The 27,301-nt window shown below is 35.0% G+C and overlaps 1 protein-coding gene across 2 annotated transcripts in view; it reads left to right on the top strand.

The window, feature by feature from the left end:
* Window positions 1–454: 454 nt before the first annotated feature.
* Window positions 455–27,301, top strand: part of oaf (BRICHOS-like domain-containing protein out at first) — a 421,903-nt gene continuing 395,056 nt past the window's right edge. Inside the window, exon 1 of one of the 2 annotated variants that reach the window (XM_074182419.1) lies at window positions 455–652. In XM_074182419.1, the coding sequence (XP_074038520.1) occupies window positions 545–652 (108 nt within the window). In that variant the 5' untranslated portion in view covers window positions 455–544. The remainder of the gene's footprint in view (window positions 653–27,301) is intronic. The other variant, XM_074182418.1, reaches the window with a different exon arrangement.

Raw genomic sequence — 27,301 nt, 5'->3', positions numbered from 1 at the left:
TTATTATAGAACTTTTGTCTCAGAAATGCTAGTTACCCAGAATTGATATATATGTACATTACTTTGAAGAAAATTATATTGAATTGAAAATAGCAGCGATTCATAATCTCCAACTACAGGCTCGGTTGCCACCGCTCGAAGCTCGTTTGCCTGGTGTGACGTCAAGATGTACCGCGAGCGATCTCACATTTTCAATTTGCTCTTGCTCAGTTGTTAATTGACATATGAACCGGAAAATTTTGTGGGATACTTGGGAGATGATTTACTTTTATAATATATAATTTTCAATAAAAAACTAAATTAGCCTGAATGAGCCCATTATTGAAGTAAGCTATTGTACTTTACTAAAATTTCATATCTACGCCTATGGAATCAATAAAGAGTCTGAAATCCACATGTACTCGCTTCTGCGCATTGCGAAATTTCACTTCAACGCGTGTTGTGTTGCCTATCAGATGGAACCTTGCCGCATTGTGTGATTGTTCCTTCACCGAAATGGTGGAGTGTTGAAGGAACTGTCAGGTCGGTCCAAAATACAACGAATATGTATTTTAAAATGAACTGTTTTCATTTCAAAAACTTTCTAGTGTTCTGTTTGTTAGTGTTAGTGAATTTTACGGACACTCAACTGGTGATAAACGTCAGAAATCAGGTTAGTTTTGAAGAAACATGTGTTCTAACCTAAATTGGCTAGTGACTTTGTTTATTTTCATTGATTTTTATTTGTTATTGTTTACTTCTTGATCAAAATATTTCATTGTAAATAATTGTATAACTTACTAGTTCATTTCTTGGTACGTGTCGGAGTTTTTTTCACCAATCTCAAGAAAAAATGTTCTATAATGGAATATTTTCAATTATTTATTACAAAAACAATTGTGTTTTCAGCAATTTGTTTTCAGTATGCCTTCAATACTCACTTATTTCGAATTATTTATTTTGTGCTAGTAGGTAGGTACTCAACGAAAATCTTATGTTACAGTGCGAAAAACATCGAGTGGAAACTGCACTCATTGAAATTGTGAACATTGTGTTAAATATCTGATAAATGCCAGTTACCTACATTCGTCTCGTCATATTTCAAAAAAATCATTGAATTTAATATTTTAGAAAACGTTCTTATTTCATTCTATCTCTAGCTCTTTTCACTAATTTTTCTTCGACCACTTCCATCAAAAATATAAATGAACATGTGTACATAATTTTCATTGTAAATCAACTTTTGCTCAATTTATTCAGACAATATAATTCTTATTCGACATTATTGTTTTTTCATTTTCTTATATGGTTTATGAACTAATTGAAGGCATGCCCTTGCATGAACAGCCCAGTTTATCTAATTCTAGCAAAGTATATGATGAACGATCTGGTAGAATTTTGCATTAATAATTTATCTTTTCAAATTCCTCTATTGAAGAAATATAATATACCTAATCGTTAGTATACCACAAAAATGTATTACCAAAATTCTGCAAGTTTTCGATAAAATTCACAATGAAAGAAGAAGATTCGGACTATTGTGTCAGTTTTTCAGATACCAAATTGTTCTCAGTAGACATTGCTCTCGTAATCTTGTAAGAGGACAGAAATTCTTGCAGGTCGGGTCTTCCAGACATGAATCTCGACCAGGTTAATCATTTTCGACAAAAAAAATTTCGAACCCCCACCCGAAAATTTCACAATTCTCAAAAAATTTGAAATTTTGCAGGTCGGCTAATCAAGCTAATCTTTTTCGATTGGGAGACCCGACCTGCAAGAATTTCCGCCGACCTGCAAAATGTATTTTCAATTTTTTGAGAATTGTGAAACTATTAAGTGTGGGTGGGATTTTTTTTCTATCGAAAATGAATAATCCAGTATAAATCCATAAATGGCAGACTCGACCTGTATGAATTTCTGCCGACCTGCAAGGTTAATTTTCAATTTAATGAGGAATATGGAATTTTTCCATACTCAAAGGGTGGGGTTGGAATTTTATTTGTCAAAAATGATCAATGTAGTCGAGATTTATGTCTGAGAGACCCGAGATGCAAGAATTTCCGCTGACCTACAAAATGTATTTTCAATTTTTTAAGAGTTGTGAAACTTTCGGGTGGGTTTTGGAAAACTTTGTTGTCGAAAATGATTGACCTGGTCGAGATTCATGTCTGGGAGAGCCGACCTGCAAGAATTTCCGCCGACCTGCAAAATTTATTTCCAATTTTTTGAGAATTGTGAAAGTTTTCGGTGGGGTTCGAAATTTTTCTGTCGACAATGATTCATGTCTGGCAGGCCCGACCTGCAAGAAATCCTGCCGACCTGTTAGGTTTATTTTCAATTTAATGAGAAATGTGGAATTTTTTCATACTCACAGGGTGCGGGTTGGAATTTTTTCTGTCGGAAATGATGAACCTGGTCGAGATTTATGTCTGACAGACCCGACCTGCGAGAATTTCTGTCCTACTACAAGATTATGAGAGCAATGTCTACTGAGAACAATTTGCTGACCTTCAGACCTGCAAAATAGTATACCCATTAGAATATGATAATTCTTTAACAAGGTCGTGGTATCGAATTTTAGATCCAGATCTAAAAAATATATTGGGTTGTTTTGGTTATCGAACATTAACAGTTAATACAGATGAATCATTTTTTTACCATTCACTTACTTGTTATAGATATAGTAACACAATATAGTAGCTGAGAAAAACTATTTTCCGGTTTTGTCGGTTGTCTCTGAAGGAGCCAGAAAATTCCTTTGCCACAGTGTAACAGGAAAACAATGGTTAACCATTTTGCTCGGGCAGTTTGAGAAAACGAAGTCAGCATACTCGCCAAAGGTGGTAACATTACTTTAATTCCAGCCAATATATCCCACGAGGATATCATTGTAAATGTTGAGCATGCAACATCACCCCAGGTCAACACAATACCGCGAGAAATAGAGACGCTGAAAAGTTTCAATCACAAGGGACATCTTGATATTGCCGGCTGCATCCGTCGTGATGAACACCAAGGACTATAAAGAGAAAATTGTCGCCTATGCGATCTACCTTTTCCGATTCAGGGATGTATAAAAGACTCTTCATTCTACCCCCAGGATTTTGACAAGAATGACATTTTTTTATTCGTTTATGTGATAGGTATGAATAGAATTCGCCACTAAGACCTATCATTAATACGATAGGTTAACCAACTTTGAGCTGTTCAAATACACGGTGACCCTAGTGCAGCCGCTCGCAGTAAAAACAGGAAATCATTGAGGATTCGGGACATTTTCGAGAAAACCTTGAAATTTCGAATAGGGTTCAGGAGATATACCTACTTATCACCTTCAACGTGGTCTTTTTGTACACAGTGGCTCCGTTAAAAGACACTATACGGCTAATTAGGAAGTATTCTCGACAGACATAGTCACTCTGTTCGCTTATTAGTTATCATCGCTGTATTTCCAGTGCGATGGTGTTTTTACGAGGAAACGGATGGTGTCGCAATCGGCAGCCCTTCAAGTCAGATAGTGGTAAACTTTTTTATGGAAAAATTCGAACAACGGGCTTTGGAGCAAGGGGCCGTGAAACCGTATTGTTGGCTGCGTCACGTTAATGATATGTTTGTGGTATGGCAAGATGTTGAAGGGAAACTGAATGAATTTTCATCATATTTGAACTCCCATAACCCATAAATCCAATTTACATTGAAACGAGAAACGGGAAATCCAATAAGTTATCTCGTTTCTGGATGAGATATTGGGTCATAGAATGTTCAAGAAACCAACGCACATAAATAATAATTATCTGAATGAAAACTCTTACTGCCAGCCATGAGTAATCAGAACGTTGGTTGAGAAGGCTTGATGCACCTATGAACTTGAGAATCTCCCCGAAAAACCAATTCACCTAAAATATTCCTTCAAAGGGAACAACAAAGTAGAATTCGAGCATGGCTGAGTGGAAGAATAGCGCTATGCTAAACTCCGCCACGTAAAATAAATACCATATTTTATTATTATTATTATATGACCCAGGAGAGAAAACTGCAAAAAAACTTCAGCTGGACCCGTATATGGAAAAGGTTTCCTTCCCTATCATAGTATGTTAGGCTTTTACAGCCGGTGTTCAACTGATTGTTCGATATTTCTGGGCTTTTGAGCCGTGTTCTGCAGGTTATTGTACCTGAAGATTCATCTGCCACTGCGGCAGCCAATGTCAAAGGAGATGCGGCAACGGTCGAAGCGATCTAACTTGTTGCGTGTCGCAGAAGAAATGCCACTGCGGCAGAAATGATCGAAGGAGATGCGGAAACGGTCGATCTACCTTCCTGCATATCGCAGAGGAAAGATCAGGTACGAAGAAAACCTTCAGACCACGGCTAACGAATTCGGAAATATTGAAGAATAGATTCCCTGTCCTACCTTAAAAATGTTACGGACCGGACCGGGAGGATTCTGAAGAAACATAACGTGAAACAATATTTTAGGCCAATGAAATCTACCAGACAGAGTCCAATGTCTAAGAACTCCAGAGAGCCTTCAGCAGTACCAGGACACAGTAGAATGATATAATCAGTAGGCTATTTTACCACGTGATCCGCTCGAGTTGCTGGGGACCTTTAACCGCTTTTCGGATGAGATTCTCATCCAACGCGTTCAGTGCTGTAGTATCGAAGGATTCGACGGTGCCACGAGCATCGGATTATTTATAATTAACGGTCGGAAATTGATATTGTGTTTAGTTTATTCGCTGTTGGTATTATTGTTTTTAGTTTCCGTAGTTGGTTATTGTTGTTTGTTTAATTATTATCTAAGTGCTTAGAAAATGGGAGATGTGAAAAAGACATTATTATATGAGCGCACGCCTATGGTAAAATAACGAAATTGGCTCTGCACTTCGTTTCGAGGTCACGAGAACTTTGTGAATTTATGAATGAAAGTAGTAGGAGTGGACTTACTGGTTGATTTTTACTGTGACCGGGATATATCGAATCCCAAGTGCAGCAAGCGCACGCGAGCGATCGCGCAGGTATAAATTCTCCCAACTAAATTACTATTGGATTACGATAAGCCCCTTGTGTTGTACCTATAATCAGTTTTAATTAGGGTAGCATATGGAACATGACTTATTTGTAATTTACTTTCATATATGTTAAATTTACTCTTTTGAATTTGACTTTTTAAAAAACACTTTATTTTCAATTACAGACTTTCTTTGAATAACAACAAAAAATATCGTTACAAAAAATACAATGAAAAAAATGGAACAGAATCTAAGTTGATACTAAACGAATTCTAAATTAGTTCTGACTATGACTTGACCTCGCAGGGTCCATTTATAATGTGTAGAAAGCGGTGTCAGCAGGAGACGATGGGAAATAACAAAAGTATCACGTTCTGCTGACTCTGCTGACTCAAAGTCTTGGAATTCGTTATCTTGGTAATCTGATACCGGTGAGATCGTCCTACTCACGATATAACAACTCCCCTTTTCAAAGAATAGTTGGTGCTCTGCAGCAACTTTTATTAAGAAAAAGTTTTTTCATTCAAACTCGTGGTTAGCTCGACATCTTCTTCAACAGGGTCTTCTAGACGGACGCTGGGTCTTCTTCTGGGAACGAATCTTGCCAGGGTTCTGGGTACTATTCTTGTTCTTGGTGGTCTCGGTGGGTTGTCGTTGCTTGAAGAGGTGATTCCGATCGCAATTGACTTCTTGCGACGGCACTTGCAGAAAATATACAAAATCACTAGTGCTATGATGAGAGCAATTGTAAAATACGTGAACCAAGAAATATGTTTGTTCACGAACGGTTCGTTGATGAGTTTGTCCAATTCATCTGAGTATTGGTTCAACTTGTGTTCGGCGATGTTGAGATCGTCGACATTTATTTTATTTAATTTCAGGGGTTTCAGCTCCGGGAGTTTCGATTTTTCCGGGAGGTGGTCACAGCATCGATATGGCATCTGGACTGCATGTTTGTTGTAAGTTACATTCTGGTATCTTTCAACGAAATATTTGGAATGAACTCTCGTGTTTCCAATGAAAGCGTTGCATTCAGGCTGAAGTTTCAGTAGAGTATTGGTTTCGATGGTGACTGGTAAAGGATCGGATATTGATATCAGCCACAGATTTTGAGAAATCACTTGAACGTTGTAGTCCTTTGCGTAGATCACTGTTGATTTACAATTTTCAGGCAATTGCAGAGTTTGTTTGAGGAGCTGGGCTTCACAAATAGCGTTGCTGTCTATTGGGTATGGAAGCACTTCTGCACAAATTTTCAAGTCGGTTTTGATCACTGTACAATTATCTAAATTTTGAAAAGAAGTGTACAACATTGAATCGTCATCTCGCGCAATGAATTTTTGAAATGTTAATAATATGTGGTGAATGAAGTCCTGTTCGAGCATCCAAGATTGGTATTGGATATAAATGAAAAAGTGTGTACGATTCAGGCTCTACGAGGGGACTATTTAAAACAAATACTACTTTATTGTCTGTTTGATATGCTTGCAATTCAATAAGGTCTAGGTATTGGGGAATATTTCCAATACTGACGTATAATGGTAAATTATTTTTGTTCAATGTTTGTGATATTTCTTGAAGTGAATAAAGTAAATCTCTTGATGTTATGATTGAACCATAAATTATTTTCAATCGAGTGATTGAATTGATAATATCACCAATAAAAGTTTCAAGAAATAGGTAGCTTTCCATGAGTGATTCGCATATCTCTAGAGTTTTTATTTGAGCTTCGTAAAATGCCATATCGTCTGATATTTCCATTAATGATTTTTCGATTTCTTTTATATCTTGATTGAAAGTCTCTTCATCAACTTGTAGCTTTTGAATTGTTGAATTGAAGTTTTTGATTACCGAGGTGGTTACAGATATTTGATTTTTTAATAGATTTTCGATTTGGTGTTCGTCTTGACTTATTTTATTGATACAATCCGTGAAATATTCTCCATCGGATGCGTCAAGGTTTCCGGTTATTGCTTTCCAAAAAGTTCCTACACCATTTATTAAACCACGTTTTGTTCTTTTTTCAAATTTTTCTGTGTCCGTGAAGATATCTCTAAACTTTACTTGTAGTGAGTCTGATATTTGGCTTAAAAGACTGGTATGTGTTTTTATTTGAGCTTTGAAAGCTAGTATTCTAGGCTCATCTCTGTCGAGAAAATAAATGAGGTTTTCTAGGATTCTATTATTATTGTATAGAGCGTCTCTGATGGATGATAAATCTTTGTAGACCAAAAGGGTCATTTTTCGTTTGTTATTTTGAAGGTTCCTTCTTGATGGAAGAAAACGCCGATCGATTTATTGATTGACTCTTAAGTTGTATTGGGCACTGGCTGTTGACAGCAGGAGTGTCCTGAAAAAGATTATTATTATTCATGAAAAGGTTTCTGGCGGTCTAAATTTACCTTAGTTTTATTTCGCGTTTTCCAATTTACTAACATCGTGGAGTTGGGATAAATTTCTAATAGTTCAAATGGTCCATTAAATTTATTTTCGAGTTTATTTGAAATTTGTGACTCTTTCACATAATCCTTGTCTCCTATTTTATATTTAGGGACGTTTTCAGACACTGTCCTATCAAATCTGATTTTGGACTTTTCTTTTTGTCTTTCGGTTTTTGCTCTGGCCCATTTATAGAAATACGTCATGCGGTTATTAAGATCTCTAACATATTTTGAAATTAGGTCTTTTTGGTTATAGAACGTTTTTGGGGATCGACTAGCTGTATGTCCGAATATTAATTCGTACGGTGTGAAACCTGTTGTTTTGTTTCTCGTATTATTATAACAAATAACTACATATGGTAAAACGTTCATGGGGTGTTCATTGAGGTTTTCGGCTTTATGGGCACGAATCATTTCAGCAAATGTTGCGTGGAATCTTTCGATTGATCCGTTCGATTGTGGGTGATTTACACTCGAATATGTGAGTTTAATGTCGTACAGAAAGCACGAGTCTTTCATAAGTTGACTTGTGAATTCTCGACCGTAGTCGCAATGTATCCTAAGTGGTGTACCGTAGTGTTGAAAGTAAAGAAGAAGGGTATTCACGACTTATTTCGAGGATTTGTCTTCTATGGCGTATGCTTGTGTGAATTTAGTCAATTCGTCTCTTATTGTCAAAGCGTAGTATTTTGTGGGAATTTCGAAAATGTCTACATTGATACGTTCAGAAGGGGTTTTTGGTGTTTCGGTTATGATTCGAGGTGTACTAAGGTTTTTTCGGCAAATTTTGAATTTTTGACAAATTTCGCATTTTTTTACGAAATTTTCGACGTCTTTAATGAGACCTTGCCAGTTGTATTTCTGTTTTACTCTTCTGATGGTTTCATTAATGCCAAGGTGTAAATTTGTTTTTCCTGAATGACATTGATCAATGATTATGGGAATTTGATCGGGGTCAGGAGTTGTCGTTAGGTTTTGACAGAGTTTTAATTTGATTTCCTTGTCAGCAAAAATAAATGAAAATATTCTGTCATTGTAAAACTCTGGGTGTTCTTCGAAGAGGTATTCGATGATTCCATAGTGTAATGGTTCTAGTTTGTTTTGCCAAAAGAAAGTAACAATGTTTTTATGGTGTTTATCAAAGAGTTGAGAATTATCGAACTCTATTTTAGAATAATCGATTAGAGATTTTGATTTATATAAATTGACAAATGTATTGAATTCTTCTTGAATGGTTTCTACGGGGATTTTGTTTTCAGGGGTTTCCTTCAGGGTTATTTATCTCTTCAGGGTCGTTTTCGTTAGGGTTATTACTTATTTCGGGGTCCGCTTTTACTTCGGTTTCGTTCTCGTTAGATTCTTGTATGGAAATTTTGTGTTGGAAATTCGCGCATTCTTTGGAGTAGTTGACTTTGATTCGGGATAGTGCATCTGCATTTTTGTTGATTTTGCCGGGTTTGTATTCTATCTGGTAATCATACTCTTCGAATTTGAGTCGCCAGCGTGCCAGCCTACTACCAGGGTCTTTTATTGAAAAAAGCCAGGTGAGGGGTCTATGATCAGTAATTAGTCGGAATTTTCGTCCGAAAAGATATGGGCGAAAATGCTTTACTGCTCTTTCTATTGTAGAGTACTTCGATTCTGCGTTACAAAGTGTTCTAGACGCATATGCTATTGGGAAATCTTTGCCAATGGGACTTTGTGATAAAATGGCACCAATTGCAAACGCACTGGCGGCAGTGGTGAGCAAAAATGGTTCCTCAAAATTGGGATAAATGAGAATGGGGCTCGTTATGAGTGCATTTTTAAGTTGTTCGAATGCGTGTCTGCATTCTGCGTCGAAGTTGAAGGGGTATCTTTTTGAAGTAAATGGTTTCGAAATTTTGGCGAAATTACAAATGAATCGTCGATAGTATCCAGCTAAGCCTAAAAATGATTTTATTTCTTTCTGAGTTTTTGGTTCTGGGAAATTTTGGATACATTCAATTTCCGTTGGATTGGGTTTGACTCCGTTTTGGGTAATGACATGTTCAAGATAGGCGACTTCTTTTCTCAAGAATTCGCACTTATCCGGTTGGATTTTCAGGTTCGCTTTTCTTTTAAATACTTCGGTCAACCTTGCTATGTGCTCATGGATGGTAGGAGAATATACGATGATGTCATCCATGTATACGAGACATCTTTTGTTTTGTATACCTAGAAGAACATTACTCATAACTCTCTGGAACGTACTTGGAGCGTTCTCCAAGCCAAGTGGCATACGAACAAATTCGTAGTGACCATTGTCTATGGAGAAAGCCGTTTCGGAAATATCTTTGGGTTCGATTTCAATTTGATGAAATCCGAAGGCGAGATCAAGCGTGGTGAAATATTCGCATTTACCAAGGTGGTCTAGGAGGTCAGAGATGTTGGGTAATGGGTATTTGTCGTCAACCGTTAGCTCGTTGAGTTTTCGGTAACCGATGACAACTCTCCATTTTTGTTTACCGGAGGCATCTATCTTTTTGGGTACAACCCAAACTGGAGATGACCATGGGGATATTGATGTCTGAATAATGCCTTGATTTAGCATTTTTGATATTTGTGTTTTTACTTCCTTGTGTACTTGTGGGTACCTGTAGGATTTCGTAAAGACGGGTCTAGCATCCTTAGTATCAATGGTAAGCTTTATTTCATTGGTAAAAGTGAGATTATCGCCTTCTAAATAGAAGATATCTTCGAATTGAAGACATAAATCAGTGATTGATTGATGTTCCTCTTCGTTCAAATGTTCGGTTCTTAGTTGTGCTTCGATTTCTTGGATACGGTCAATATTAGGTTGGTTTTGGGAAAACGATTCATTAATGTTCAAAATTGTTTCATGTGTTGGAAGGGGTTCGAGTTTTATTTCAGAAAAATCAATTTGTTTTGGGATCGCGTTTGTATTTACGATAGTAGTGTAGAACATACCGTTTTCATCAATTTTGACTATGGCGTTGGGAATTCTTACTTTTTCTCTTTCTTCGGCTAACAGTATAGCTTCAGTGTTCTTGAGGTTGCAATGTAATTTGAATATTTTCTCCATTCGGGGTTCTATTTGAATTTGATTCGGTTTTTCAGTGAGTATATGGTCATTTATGTCTGAAACTTTGAACAAAGGGACCGTTTTAAAATTTGTTTCAAGTTGTTTATTTTTCAGGTCAATTATACAGTTGTAGTGTTCGAGAAAGTCAGATCCGAGTAAACCGTCAAAGTCGATGTATAAGTCGTAGATAAAGACTTTGTGTGGATCGTTTTGTGTGAAATTTATTAAAGTGGATTCATTCACGAAAATTTTCTGGTCGGTGATTTCTTATATAGTGACATTTTCAGGGAATCTAAGGGGGTATTTTTCGCATGTTTTGGGTTTAAGAATGTATATTCCTGCACCTGTATCGATGAGGATTTTAAAAGTATTGGAAGAGTCTTTGATGTAGTACAGATTCTTCGAATCCATAGAAAGCATAGGGCTTACACGAAAATGTGTTCCGGGAAGTTCGCGTTCGGGTTGAAGTCTTGTATATTCAGGGACTGAATTTGGGATTGAACTTCTGATATAGGGTCGATCGATTGGTTGTTGGTTGTTTGGGGTTGAATAGGTGGGTGGTTCGTATTCGGGAGAGAAAGAAAATCCTGCTATATTGAAGGATCTTCAGGTGCTTGAATTTGGTTGTATTGGTAATCTTGATCACTAGCGGTATAGTAATCATAGTCATTATCGGTGGGGTAGTAATCGTTGTATTGATAGTTATAGCTATTAGCTCTATGATAGTCTTGATTATCACTTGTATGATAATCTTGAGATTCATATGTCATGAAATGAGCTCTTTGGTTTTGGTTGAAATTGACAGGGTAATTCGGATTTCTCTGAATTACGGGTAGTCAGAATTGGTTTTGAGATTGAGGTCGAATTTGATTTTGATTAGTCTGGGACTTGTTTGGCTGAGAATTTGTGGCTGGAACTCGTGGCTGGAACAGCCACGAGTTCCAGTCATGGATGCTCTCTAAAATTTACTCCGATGACATTGACATTTTTCGTCAGATGTCGGACTTTATATTTCAGACCAACATATATTATATTACATATTATAAACAAGTTACACATGTCAAATTCATTTTGTCAGGCATTAAATCATCCCTGTTTTCATCCATTTTCAATAAAAATTGATGACTCCTTCCAAACATTAGTGGATAGAATAAAAAAATAAATTCACGATTGTTTTTTGGAAATGAATGAAAACAGAGATGGAGGTTGATTTTTTGCCCGACAAAGTAATTTGACTTACGAAATTTGTTTAGTAAGTAATAGATATAAAATATGTTAATGAGAAAAAAGTCACATCCACGAACGTTTTGACTACATCATTAGCATGTTCTATTTATTAGCGAATTACTTGCGAAGGAAAATATTATAATTTCCCGTCGTTTAAACAAATACATGGTGTCTTGCTAATTTGTCAGCCCTGTTAAGCTAGCAGAACCACTTCGGAATTTTACATTCATTATCAGGCCATAATTTAAGGCTAATTTTAGACTAATTTTATATTCTATTGCCGAATATTTTGCTCTTCGTTTAAAGTAAATATCATAGGTCCTGCTAGCTTAACGTTAAGCTAGCAACCTTATAAAAAACATTTCGTCAAATCGGATTCCACCATAATTTCAGGCTCATTTTAGGCACATCTTTTCCCTTATCGCCAATTATCCAGGTGTTCTATTTTTTGAAAAAATGTTGGGTTCTGCTGGCTTAACCGTTAAGCTAATAGAACCAAATCTAAATCCTTCACTGTTTAGAAATTTTGAATATGTAATAATTTTAGGCTAATTTAGGGCTCCCTCATTGACACATTGAAACATAGTTGAAAATCTGAAAATATAATGTTCATCCAGAAATATTAAGACTTGATATTATACGACTACCAACAAAAAAAATTGGGGTGTTCACGAACCCCTCCTGAATTCGGCTTTAAATTGATTCATTAAGTAGTTGATTTGTTTTTCGAAGGTTCTGCTACGAAATATTAAATCAGCCTGATTTATAAACACAAAAATCAATTATTTTTCTACCATGATCCCAAACATTAATCGATCAATTTCAATAGATTAAGCAATATATTAGACAGCTGTTTCGGCACTTCGGGGTCGTCCATTAATAAAGTGATATTTTTAGCTCCCCCTTCCTTCCCCTCTGGTGATGCTTGGTGATGTTGTGAACTACCCTCCCTTTAGTCAAAATCACATGTATTTTTTTGATGAAAATATTCAAAATATCTTCAAGTGCATAAAACAAAGAATATATTCAATATTGTAGAATAGAGTAGAGTATTTTATTTGACCATTTTACATACAATAGTACATTTATGACAAGTGACAAGTACATTGTCCTCAGACCACGAAGTATCGAGACTTTCTTCAAAACTAATAAGTGGAAGGCAATTTGTCAATAACTTTTATTTGTGAATACACGTGATTATCTTGCTACATCCCCCCTCACCCGTTAAAAAATTCAATAATGAAAAGTTGATGTCAAGTTAGCGAGACACACCATGTATTATATATTAAATAACACTGGTTCTGGGAGGCAAAATGAAAATTATCTCCATGCGCTCAGGTATACTGTAAACCATCGTGACAACTACAGCTGAATGACAGTACAGATTGTACAAATGATGAAAACTAATGACATTTAATAGTCTCAAACAAACCAAAAATTATTGACTCTGACAGAACCCAAAAAACAGATCTTTCCAACTTATTTTACAAAAACGGCAAATTAAGTTTTTATTTAACAAAAAAGTATCGACGGACACTTATCATTCAAAATAATAGTCCGGGAGGTAGCATTACAAATAAAAAAGTCATAGTGAGCCGGCTGATATTAAAGTTCGTGCAGACTTTGACAATAGGCTGCATTATTGTTTACAAAACAACGGAACCCACTTTGAACATTTACTTACTTGACATTTTTAAATAAATTTGTAGTTCAACAAAAACTTCATTAAATATTCCATTCAAGCCAAAGTTTCACAATTATTGCTTCACCCTGTACACTTATCATTTATATCATTGCATAGCACTTTTATAGTCTTTTCAATGATGTATCACAAGTAGGGGTTGCAATTTAAACTTTTTGAGTTTTGGTGGGTGGGGCCTAGGGGGTTGATGGGGGTGAGTTCTCTTTTATGTCACTTTAGTTCCCCCTTACTATCTTAGAAACGGTTTCAAGCATTTTTCGATATCAGCTTTCGTCGTGAGATATATCCCATTCTAAGTTTTGAAATTGACTCACTGTATAGCTTGTTGAAATGATATTTTAATTTTATCAGATTCACCTCACTATTTCATAAGGACACATTGTAAAATTAATTTAAGACTAGTAGATAAGGCCATATTGTGAAATTATTTCAAGACACTCAAGACGCAGGTACCTAGCAGAGGTATCTATGATATAAATACGGATAACATTATAACTACGTATATTTAGTTTAAACTTCCTCTTAAAGATGATCACTTGGCGGTCGAAACACGTGTCGAGATGTTAAAATAACGGTTTGGTGTTGGGATAAAACTTCAGTACTATTCATTATTACACCAAAGGTTCCAAACAGTGCATCACAAGCCCATGTAAAGTCAACACCTGAAGTAACTACCCGACCGCCGCGCCGGTCGCATTTTTCACGTTGCTCTTGTGGAAATCGATAACGTACCAAATTCAGAGCAATTATCCCGAACCGATTTGTACTCACGGGATTTCCCAAACACGGCCTTTTAATCAACGGATTTCTTTTACATTCTCCGCTACGAATCGATTGAATGACACGTCCAATATAGTTCTCTCCGCGAGGTTCATAGCGGTGCCTGTGAAGTTTCGATAAAATGTTATCATACACTTTCTGAAATATTAAACTCGTGGATGTGGGGAATAATATATTTGGGATTATGCTAAACCGTATACAAGAAAAAGGGAAAATAAGATGGCTTCGAGTCATTATTTTTCGTGATATTTTTCCAAGGCTTTCGGGAAGCCACGAAGGGAAACATTAATCATCTGTGCACCTTCGAATAGATATACAGGGTGCTCCATTTGATGGTAGCTAATGAGAATTTTTCTTTTTGCATAGAACATACGTTTGTCTGAAAGAGTTGAAAGATCTGAAATAGGTTTAGTGATGACAGCTGGCTAACAAAAACATAATTTTGTTACCCATTGTCAACCATTGTCCAATATTTTGCTTTGCTGATGACACCACCCTTGCGGTACTTTCATTTATTGGCTCAAAATATCGAAAATGAGAATTCGAAATCAAAATATTGAGTTTCAAAAATATCGCTATGAGTAATATCGCAAACAAAAAAGTGAAAATACAAAACACCGAAAATGAAAAATATTTGAAATAAGAAATTTGAAACCAGAGCCAGTCTACAGGGTGGCCCACCACATTCGCTTCGGTATTTCTACGAGAAATGAAGAGAGTTAGGGAAAAACTTTCAGCATAGTTATATGTGGGTCCGTGAGGAGCATATTCCAAAATTATTTTGAAATATACAGGATGACTCCCAAAAAAGTTACATACCAAAGTTATATTTTTTCTTATGGAACACCCTATATTTTTTATATTTTTAGAAACTATAGACAAGGTGAGTGACTATTATATTTCCCATACTTAAAACTGACCGTTTCTGAGAAATTTCGAGAAATTTAAAAATACAGACCATAATTTAAACATTGTTTTTACCCTGTAACGTGTAACGAGCTGTTCGTGATTAAATGTACTGCTTAGCTTAAAGGTTAAAGTTGACTACCACATGAAATTTTCAATGCAATATTATTCTTAGTGGCGAAAAAAATTGCCTTAAAATTTCGACTTACATTTAATTAAATAACTTCTTAAAGTTGAATGGAACACCCCGTATTTAGTGGCGTAATTTGACGCAGAAGTAGATTCCTTTTAAAACTATATTAGGGTTCCAAATGTAAAAACTTAAATTCATTGCCATTTCTGAAATATTAAAAAGCAAGCTTCAAAATAAGAAAATGCATGTGTCTCAATTATTGAGGCAACATTTGTTGAATTTGTTTGTTTTCTTAGCAAATATATTAGACTTCATAGTGGAATAAATACGAAATTTACAATATGGGGTCAATAAAAAAATACATTTACGATTGCCTATAAAACTTATTCTACTATTTTTTCAATAATAGTAGGCTCTGGCCTAAATGACGTTAATCATTATTATGAAACAAAAAGTATTTGACAGTGACACAACTTGTTAATCAAACCATTATGATTGTTTTAATTAGTTTAAAATTATTGTCATTTTGAAATATTGTAAAATGAGAACTTATCCCCAGGAAGAACGAATTGATATGATTTTGATATTCGGTGAGTGTGAAGAAAACAGTTTATTAGCGTCAAGAGTATATGCCCAAAGTTATCCTAACAGGAGTCATCCTAACAAGCGTTCATTGGAAATGTTGTTGCAGCTTACTTACCGGTTACTGGAAATGAATATTTAGTGATGTTATCTCTAATTGAACACCCTCAGATAAGTCAACGAAAAATATGTGAAACAACTGAAATAAGCAGACTGAGTATCCAAAAAATAATTAAAAATTACAAATTCCACCCGTATCGTATTCATCTACATCTTTTTGAAGAAGATTATGATCGACGACTGAATTTTTGTTTATGGGTTTTAGGAAAGTTTGGTGATGAAGACATTTTTTTTGATTATGTGCTTTTTTCCGATGAGTCAACTTTCCATAACAACGGATTACTTAACAGACATAACTTTCACTACTGCAGTGACGATATCCCTAATATTTTTAGAACCCTTGATCACCAGCACAGATGGTCTGTCAATGTGTGAGGTGGAATAATTGAAACGCAAGTAGTAGGTCCTTCCTTTTTTGATGGTTATTTAAACTGCGTCATGTTTCTCGGATTCATTAGGGATAATTTGCCTATGCTGTTGGAAAGTATACCTCTTAATATTCATCAACGGATGTGGATGCAGCTAGATGGTGCTCCTGCACATTTTGATAGCCGTGTTAGAAACGAGTTAGATCGACAATATCCAAATAGATGGATAGGACGAGGAGGCCCACAGAACTGGCCAGCCAGGTCTCCGGACCTTACAAGTTTTTATGAGGATATATCAAAAGTATTGTTCACGATACACCGCCAACGACACCTCAGGATATGAAAGTACGAATAAGAAGAGCGTTTCGTTCCATATCGCATAATATGTTATCCAGAGTTCAGCACTCATTTCAAGAAAGAGTTCGCCTATGCATCGAGAATAATGGACACCATTTTGAGCATTTATTGAAATAATAAACTATTTGAGATTCCTAATTTTTTTGATAAAATGACTTCAAGAATGCTTTTTTGCTTTTCATAACAATACAGTCCATTTTCAAGATGAAAAAATTACTTATAAGTAAAATATAAAAACGCCTTTTGTGTAAAAACCAGAAGAGATAGGTATAGGGAACCCTAATATAGTTTTGAAGGAAATCTACTTCTGCGTCAAATTACGTCACCAAATACGGGGTGTTCCATTCAAGTTTAAGAAGTTATTTAATTAAATGTGTGTCCAAATTTTGAGGCAATTTTTTTCGCCCCTCGGAATAATACTGCATTGAAAATTTCATGTGTTAGTTAACTTTAACCTTCGTGCTAAGCAGTACATTCAATCACGAGCAGCTCGTTACACGTTACAGGGTGAAAACAATTTTTAAATTATGGTCTGTATTCTTAAATTTCTCGAAATATCTCAGAAACGATCAGTTTCAAGTATGGGAAATATAATAGTAACTCACCATTATTTTGCACAAAATATAAAAAATATAGGGTGAGTGAGTGTCAATGAATGAATTCCTAGTAATAATTGTGGTCCCAAAACAAGCACCTGAAGACGCCAACTTGGTTGGTGAAACGCGCGTCGTGGAAAATATTTCATTTCTGATGAATGTGAAAAGAGCTTGCTTTCGGATTTATTTTACACCAGAGGTTTCAGTTTGACCTTCCATTGATTATCGTATTAGTTTGTTATTGTATCTCAACTCCTAGTGATTACGTCAACCCGTTCTTTGGTTTGTTCAACAATTGTTCAAGAGGATATGCACTTCTGAAAGCTATTTTTTGTCTAATTTGTCGAAAATTCGGACCAATTCGTTGGTGTGGTTTTGGTTACGTGCGTGAAGCAACAAAAACTTGGAGTCTTCGTCTTTTTGATAAGCCGAGGATTTAGGGACGCACTTTCAAAAGTAGTTGTTGTAATAGCAAAAAAAATATATTCAGTCCCAGCTTGATGTTTGGTACATGGTCATGAACTTGCGCAAGAAACATAATTTTTTCCAAATGACTTTTTTCGAAATCCGTTAAAAAATGCCATTTCTGAAGTTTTTATCATGAAAAATGTAAATTTTGAAAGGTAACGAATAACAGTGGGTGATAAATATTATTGATCTAAATCAAATTGAAAGCTAATTGAATACCGATGTCAAACTCCGATTTCATTAATCCAGAAATAAATGAAATTTCCATATCTTGTCGACTTTAATTGTGTCACTGTATACTGTTTCTATCACTTCTCTCTTCCAATGAGTTGAATATTTTTTAGTGGTTATGTACTCTCGATCGCATAATTGTGATATATAATAGTATTTTTGTCCAACTGTCATTAAAAGTGACATTTTTAAAGGTTGTTAAGAGTACATGTTTACAAAGTAGCGTGTTAAAAATATTTTTTACACCAGTGTTGAACAAAAGCAAGAACGTCAAATGTGAATTTAAATAAAACGCGTGAGCTGTAAACAATACTGTTTGTTGGTAACCAGGTGATTTAGCGTCACCTGACACGGCCACTTCACAGCAATTGCGATAACATGAAAATAGTTAGCTGACAGAAGATGTTTGAATGTGTTATCATAGAAATACTAAATATGTATCTATTTCATTATGAAAACAGGACAGTTGTATAAAAAACTTTATACGATATTTGTGTTAATAGTAAGTTTTATTTTGTTCGTGAAATTGTTCAACTCGTTACGCTCGTTTCGCAAACTTTTTCACTCACAAAACAAAACTATTTTGTACAACTGTAAGTGACATTTTTAATGGTTGTCAAGAGTATTAAAAGATGATGTTTACAAAGTAGTGCGTTGAAAATATTTTTAACACTAGTGCTAAAAGTATTTTTAACACGATTATCTTCGACCAAATAGCAATAAACAAAACATAATTATTCAGTTCTCAAGGAAGTTTTATCATGAACAATAAATATAGATACAATTGAATTCTGTTACAAATGTATTATATACAATAATTACATTATTATTATTATTTATGAACATTGATATGAAAAGTACAATCAGAACAACTGCTGAACTCAATACCTTGCGATGTTGAAGAGCCTTGTGATATATTTGAACTAGCTGAGTTGACAATTTCATGGGCATTAACATTTAATTCTTGAAGTGGAGAGGACGATGCTGTAACGCTGGTGATAGCTGTTGGGATTATTCTTTCAGCAATAGCCTTGTTATACGAAATAAATTGATTGATGTAACCCTCAGCTACTGTTGTAGACTTCCATCCTCTGTGCTTCTTGATATCTGTTATATTTGCTCCTGATTCTGCTAGCAAAGAAGCAGGATACTTTCTGAAATAGTGACCTGTATATTCCTTTGGTTCCGGGGGGTTCTGAAACTCAGCAATTGTAGAGGACATTTTCCCAAACGTTTTTATACCAACTGGGTTGGCACTGCATTCATAATTTAGGTATATCAGAAAAAACGTTATAGGGCGTAGAAGGGCGTAATTCAACGTATTTATTAAAATAGTGAATGTTTTTTCCAACAATGCAAAAAGAAAGATCTATTTTCGTTTTTGTATTTGGAATTTGAACTATCAATGATTTATCCATTAATTTAATATATTATTAATTCTTTTATCATCGAATATTTTTCACCTGGCGCCTCATTTATAAACCTCTGGACTCGTAAAAGTTTTAGATTTTTTGGGCCTATAATTTTCATTTTTTCGCTCCAAGAATGCTATTACCTTGAAGTATTTGCTTGTATTAACACTATTTCTAACGAGCGCACTCGAATTTATCATTGAAAACATGCTCCACAAAATTAACGAGTACCATATTTTTGATTTCTCTTCTAGATAGGCAGAGAAGACGGTTTCGCTGAAATTTCCTTCAATGTTTTTAAGTTTACACCAGCTAAGATAATTAGAATATGCGATGTCGTACTGCTGAGCCAATTTTATTAGTAACAATTCAATTGAAGCTTTTTTTGTAGTCTCTTCAATATAGTCAGGAACACACAATTCCTCACTATTGTTGCAAGACATTGAACTTTGAATAAAAAGCGTGAGCTGTAAACAATACTGTTTGTTGGTAACCAGGTGATTCGGCTTCACCTGACACGGACACTTCACAGCAAATGCGATAACATGAAGATAGTTAGCTGACAAGACATGTCAAAATGTGTTTTCATAGAAATATTAAATGTATCTATTTTATCATGCAAACAGGCAGTTGTACAAAACACTTTTTATGATATTTGTGTTAAAAGTAAGTTTTATTTTGTTCGTGAACTTGATCAACTCACTACGCTCGTTGCGCAAATTTTGTCACTCACAAAATAATACTTTACTGTCAACACTCTTATCATAAATAGCTATTTCCCTTTTTCTGCATTTCTATAGATATGTAGATCTGAACATCGTACATTGATATATTTTCAAGAAGAGCGTGAGTCTCAATAACAGTCTTCTGGAAAGTACTATTTCTGAAAACTTTTGCTCAATCTATGATGAATTTAGTCATTGTTTTATGCAAGTAATATTTTCTGTGAAATATATATTGCTCAAAACTGATGGCATATATAGGGAAGAAACGTCAAAATTATTTCCACCCTACATGATGAATAATGCTGTGGTTTCGTGGGTTAGTACGCCCCAGGTGGTCAGACGGAATCTTAATAGACTCCCATTAATATTTATGGGAGCTGATGGAAAGCGGTTATTTTTTCAAGTGCACATAAAGTATATGAAAAGTGAGATGGTTATGCGCTACGCTATGATTAAAGTTTCATAATCATTTCAGTCGACGTTTTTAACACAGATGCCAGGACGAATATTTTCCTAACGAACTCATCATACTCCATTTCCGTACAAAATTTTGGTTGTTTGGAAAATTGTGTGCTGGTTAGAAAGGAACTGATTAACTTCATCGCAGGAGTTTGAATCTTTCAAAACATTTCTTCAAGTTTTTCTTCAAATAACATTTGTGTTTGTGTTTGTTTTCATGTGTTTTTGTGTTTGTTTTCATGATGATATTCCTCATATATACGAGTTCATCAGGGCTTTTATTCATAACTAAATACTCATAAGTGGTGTTATATCGAATACAGTGTTAAAATCCAGGTGGAGAAGAAAATTTATGGTACTACCAGAAACGCTTCGCAAAATTTGTTTCTGAATAAATATAGTTTAAAAAACTAAAAAACATGCTTTCAAAGAACATCGAACTGAAAAGTTGAAAAAATTTTTTTTTAATAAGCCTGAAACAATAACGAACGAAAAATACTAGTATTATTGTGAAAAAAGCGACCAAGCCCAAGACAGCAGTCGCGCAAAAGAGGGTTACAAATAAGGCAGCAGGCGCGCGTGGTAATAAAAAAAATACTTTTTTCAGATGAAGAAATACATATAAAGTGAGTTCGAATTATATCAAGAAGGTTACGTACAGCACCATCTGCCCGCGAATAGATCAAGCAATAATGTCGATATATCAAGGAGGTTACTTACAGCGCCATCTGCTCGCGAATAGTTCAAGCAATAATGTCGATATATCAAGGAGGTTACTTACAGCGCTATCTGCCCGCGAATTGATCAAGCAATAATGTCGATAATTCTGTCAAATTGTGAGTTACAAGTAAACATACATACATACATACATACAGGTGAAGCTAATATAAAGCGTGTAAAAAGACTGATATGATGATATAAACAACATTTAGATCATAAGCATTTTTGACATGAAATACATGCAACAAAATAGTTCTTCGATAAACGAAACTAGATTGCTGCGTCTTCTAGTCACATAATCGTTCAAATTCTTAAATAACAAACATTGTATTATTACAGAAACTATTCAGCAAATGAGACAAAGCGTCATAATTATGAATTAATTTCTGCCAGTTACTCTGAGCCAGTTGTGTTAACTGCATTGAACCGCCAAAGAATTAAATTGAAAAGGAAATATTTCAAGGAGAGATAAGTGTTTTGGGGGAAAAGCTTTTTGGCTTTCTACTTTGCCTTCACCTTTTTTGTTTTATGGGGAAGAAGTAGAAAACCACTGAGCTGTTTCCAAAAAGTTAATGATCCTTGTTGACGATATTCCAAAGGAATAGAAATTATATAATTTTAATAAGTAATGCCAATGAATATAACTCCGGATTAGACTTGATATCAAGAAGAATCATTAAATAAGTGGTAGTAGTCAAGATTTAAAAGTTACAAAGTGTTATTAGAGTAGTAGTGGTGCAAAGTGTAGTTAAAGTAAAAAATCTGATAAGGTTATTCTAAGAGTTGTAGAACTAGAATTTGCATAACAAACATGAAGTAGTAATAGTTCAAAAGTGAACAGGAGTAAAAGTTTTTAGTGTGATAGTTCAATTACGGCAGTTGAAAGAAAACAGTTACAAACACTCAACATTCAACAAGTACCTCACATAATGGATTATTCAAAATTGTAAATTTATGAAACGTTATAATTGTCATTGTGTAAATAACATTTGTGAAGTAATAGTGGAAAAAATAATTTAACAATTTGTACAAGAAATTCGGTAACCTATCCCTGACTCGTAAGTAAGATGAGATATGCCGCATAGACTAGTAATTGAACAGAAAACCTATATCTTTGGAGACACGTTGCCACACTACCTTTTGGAAATATACGTCTTGCTATGGAAAAAATATTTTTTTTCTGTTTGTTTTAATTTCGATAAGCAATCGTGAAATACATTTAATATTGGACATATATCTCTTTTTTATAAAATATAATGTTTTGGTAAAAGATAGTAAAGTCCTAAGGCCGGTGACATACTACGCGATTTCCGAGCGGTTCTTTCCGAGCGAAAATTGCTGGGTAAAAGTCGCTACCGCAAGTACCTGACAGTGTCCGCGATTTCCTGGCAGTCTGCTGCTGCTGCGATATTTCACCATCAAATAGTGGTATTTCCTTGCTTTTTGGAAGTAGAAGGCGCTCTTGCTAGAAGATGCCATCCAAGGAGGTACGACGTGCACCGAAAGAAGAATCAGGAAGAAAGGTTTTCTGTTTCCTACAAAAAAATCAGAGAACATGTAGACAAGTTTTTACCTATTACCGAATGTCCATGAAGTCGTTTGATGAACTTGTGGAAATTGTTCGACCTTTGCTACAGAAAGATTGCACCATGAAAACAAAATACATACTTGAAGTACATACTCGCTATTCTCCCATGAACATGATTGACTTTCTACTCTACGAATCAAAGTGTTTACTTCTATGTTCGAATCACAATTGAAAAAACCGCTCGGAAATGGCCATCACTGTCGGGTGCCATTCGTTTTCCTGGGTTCTCCATCTACTTGGTCGCCGCTGTTAAAAATCGCAAAAACTGTCATGTTCCATTTAAAAATGCAGGAGTTGGCATAAAATAAAAACCGCTCGGAAACTGCGCCGGAAACCGCGAAGTATGTCACCGGCATAAGTCTTGGGTTGCAGAATTTGGCCAACGTTGTAGATGCTGCCAGGATCAGTTAAAACTTTAAAAAAATTCTCACTTGTTATTCGGATTTCGATGAGCTGTCAGTAGAAAGATCACTAAGAGTTTTTTTCAGCAATATTCACTTGCAGATTCAACATTTTGTTCAGAAAATGGATCTTGATTCCAGTAAACTCCTTCGTCGATCTTGGGAAAGTATTTTGCAAAAGACAGCTTCAACGCTTTCAAGTGTTCAGATATTTGTAGTTTGACATCACCAGAGAGTTGTAACTCATATCTTTTGAAAAATCTATAAAAAACTGCTATACCTCGTATCTAAGCCGAAACAGCCTTTCGAGGACTTCTGTTAGTGGACGTGAATCCCATCAGTTTCTTCGCAAAGTGATTTGGAAAGTCTTGAATTGAGGTTTCTGATTTATGAAATTGTAGATTTCCACAGCTTCTTCAAGAACAGATTTCATATATGTAGTCTTGCAGGCAAGTCTTTATCTGTGAATGCAGTAATGCGTCCATGTTACATAGGATGCCATCTCTTTGACAAGCACTTGGAGACCTTTGAAAGAGCCTGACATAGATTTCGCTCTATCAGTTGATTGTCCATAACATTTTTCCTATAAAATGTCATGTTCTACAAAGTATCAACTAATAGCACCAAACATGTGAGTTCCTGTTGTTGTTTTAGGCAGAGAGTAATACAATAAAAGAATATGTCCTATTTCATTTTGGTAAAAATATTTTTGAAAATAATAATGACCAGTAGGCCCTTAAAGCGACATCCCGAAGAAAACTGAAATCGCGAAATCAACTAGTTACTGGTTTTTAGATAAAACTTTGATAGTATTCAGTTAAACTTAACGAAATGTCTATTTATGCTCTTTATTTGAAGTAGCCGTTTACTTAGTATGCTATAAGTTTTAGGGTGGAGGAGTTTGAATAAATTGATGGATGTAGCGTTTACTACCTACGTGGTAGGAAATCATAATGAAAAGAGAAATGAAAATTTCTGTTTTTTACCACTTTTATTTGTAACTAACGTTATTGCAATTTCTTCCACTACGGACATTTTCAAACGTATACAATAAATACAATACAAAAAATACAATAAATGTTTATTGTATAAGTTTGAAAATGTCCGTATAGGACGAAACTGCAATAACATTAATTACAATTAAAAGTGGTAAAAAACTTAGAAATTTTCATTTCTCTTTTCAGGAGGAGTTTGAAGTTTATCAGTTCGTGCTGTACGACTGGCACTTTTTGTCGGACATTTCTAAATTGAAGTTCCGCCATTGCACTTTATCTTTCCACGAACCCCCTGGCAACACTTGACGAACACGAGGGTTTCGCGTACCGCAGGTCTAGAACAACTGCTTTGCGGATTATTGAAGATATTAGATATCAACTTTACTCTGGAAATGTAATTCTTTTTATATTGAAAAATAAGGAATACTAAAAGAGATTCTCCATAATCATTTGACAGGAACGCGAATGCTGAATCAGTATTTTCACCCCTACCAAACAATACTATTTGACAAAGGACCTGTTTAGAAAAAAATCTGTTTGAAATATGTGTTTCTGTTAACCAGCTGTTGCCTCCCTACGAACGAAAACTCTCAAAAGTCGAAACTTGTGTGAACTAAGGACTAACAAGGTCTTACCTTTTAACGTGTGATTCCTAACACGGGATATTCACTTATATCTCACCCACTTATTAAAAAACGTTAAACAGTTTCAATATCCAAAAAACACCTCAAAAAATGGACTCTTGGTAAAAGACGTCGCTGTTTCCATAACAGGATTTTCACCATCCAATACTTGTATCATGATCACACTCTATATTCCCAACAAACTCCCATGTATCTGAAAATTTACTATTTCGAGAAAAACAAATAAAGAAAAAGATTATATTTCACGTATTTTCACATGAAAGTTTAAAAATCGCGACATGTGTTTCGCTATATGATAACATCTTCGGGCGTCACATTGAATTGTGTTTTTTGAATACATGAAATATACAGTTTTTTTTCCTTTTTCTTCCTTTCATATTATACTCCCATTCAATTCAGATATTTATATTCTTGTTATACTTACAATGTATTGAAGTGTTTATGTTTATAGTGGATAAATATTATATTCTGGACTTTGGCTGTTGGTAGTGTGCTGGCTTCCGTTTTGGATATGATGATTTTCCATGTAGTTGAGAGGTAGCGTGTGTCTGTGTGTTATTATCAATCTTATTTAGACTGTTGATGTTGTGACCTATATCAAGGTGGTGTTTGTATAGGGCTGAGGTTTTTCGTTTGTTGCCAAGTGAAATTTTGTGTTCCCCTAATCGGACTGATTTTCGTCTATTCGTATGCCGTTGTATCCTCCGTTTGCAATCTCCAATTTTTTTCTTATGAATGCATTGGTTTTCTGGGTTGACTTTGTCTTTTGGGTTGTTTGAGTAATTTCTGATGGTTCTCGTAGGTTTGTATGTTGTGTCGTTTTGACGCAAGGCAGGATGGTTTTTCATTCTTTTTTTGGTGTGCTGCTTTCTGAATTGTATGATTTTCATATCCATTCTGCTCAAAAGCTTTTGGAATGACTTCCATTTCTTGTTCTTTCGTCTGTTAGGCCTGTTAGGAAAAAGTTGCTACATTTTGGCAACAAGGATAAGAAAATCACTGTCATAAATTTCATTACTGTCTACTGTCAACTTCACATCATCCATTCATTTAATAAAGAATTTAAAAAAATTGTCATTTTCTCTTTGACTCCATCATAGTATCCATGGTTAAAAATTTGTGTTTTTCAAATAATTTAATCTATCAATACATAATGTTGAGTTTTTTTATTCATGTTGTTTTTCACCAAGAGTGTTTGTCGTTTGTGATGTGTTATTTTTACAAATCTCGGCGAGTGAAAGGGATTACCAACCCCACTTTCGTAAGTTTCACACGTTTCACAATTTGTCAATTCAGTATTAAAATTTCATCAATTCATTGTGTAGTTTCTGGTGAAGAGCCAGAAAGGACTCGAAAAGTAAAACAGAAAAAGGAGTTCACTTATTTAACCACCCCCTTGTTGACTGCATATCCGAAAATTAAAAAGGATTTTTATATTTTTTTCAACTGATGCCACTATTGAAACAAAAGTTGCCTTTTTCAGGAATGATATTCTTAGATATTCTTAGATGGATAAAATCATCAAACGTGTCTGAGATATTTGTAAAAAAAACTGAAAATGACAGATTTTATTTATTTTTTTGTTCTATCGCATCCATTTTCAATAGTATCAAAAAATTACAGAAACACTTTTTGCTTCATTCGACGTTTTTCCCGAGACCCCATCATCAATATTCCATAATTTTTTATTAGGAGCTCGAATTTCCGAATGTTACTGAAATACAAACACAGTTCTCCCGTCGGTGATGTCGTTCATTGAGATCCTAAATATTTATATTCACTAAAATCCAAATTGTCTTCAAAAAGGGAGACCAATAAATAATCTTTGTAACAATACCAAACCATTCATAATTTACAGGAAAGCCCATCATTTGCGTTTGACGGGCTTCAACAGGAGACAGGTTTTTTTGTAGATGTGCATTAGAAAATTTCGCCAAAATAATGAAATTCGCAAAAAAAGTTGTGGTGTGATTAAAGTAGATTTACCCATAATGGATGGTTAAACAGAAATATACATTATCACTGGTGACAAGAAAATGAATATTTACATAGTGTTACCAATTTTCAAGAGATATATGGTGTTAACGTTTGGCTTTGTGTTCTCGATGATGAAATTATTGACCCCCATTTTTTAAAAACATCTCTGACTGGAGAATTATACTTGGTCTTCTTATCAGGTACTCTAATTGAAATTCTAGATTTGCCACCCAGCTTAATGAGTTTTTTCAACACAACGGAGCTCCACCGCATCGCAGGAGAATGTGCAGAGAATGATCCTATTGAATCTGTCTGTTTGAATCTGTTTAAAATCTGTTTTTCCGTTAACCAGCTGTCGCACCCCTACGAACGACAACCCTCAGAAGTCGAAACTTGTGCGAGCTAAGGATTAAC

The sequence above is a fragment of the Leptinotarsa decemlineata genome, unplaced genomic scaffold (genome assembly GCF_025532065.1).
Source record: "Leptinotarsa decemlineata unplaced genomic scaffold, Ldec_3_MD MMD2_tig00026328_RagTag_RagTag, whole genome shotgun sequence".
Classification (NCBI taxonomy): domain Eukaryota; kingdom Metazoa; phylum Arthropoda; class Insecta; order Coleoptera; family Chrysomelidae; genus Leptinotarsa; species Leptinotarsa decemlineata.
This window is presented reverse-complemented; position numbering and strand designations above follow the sequence as displayed.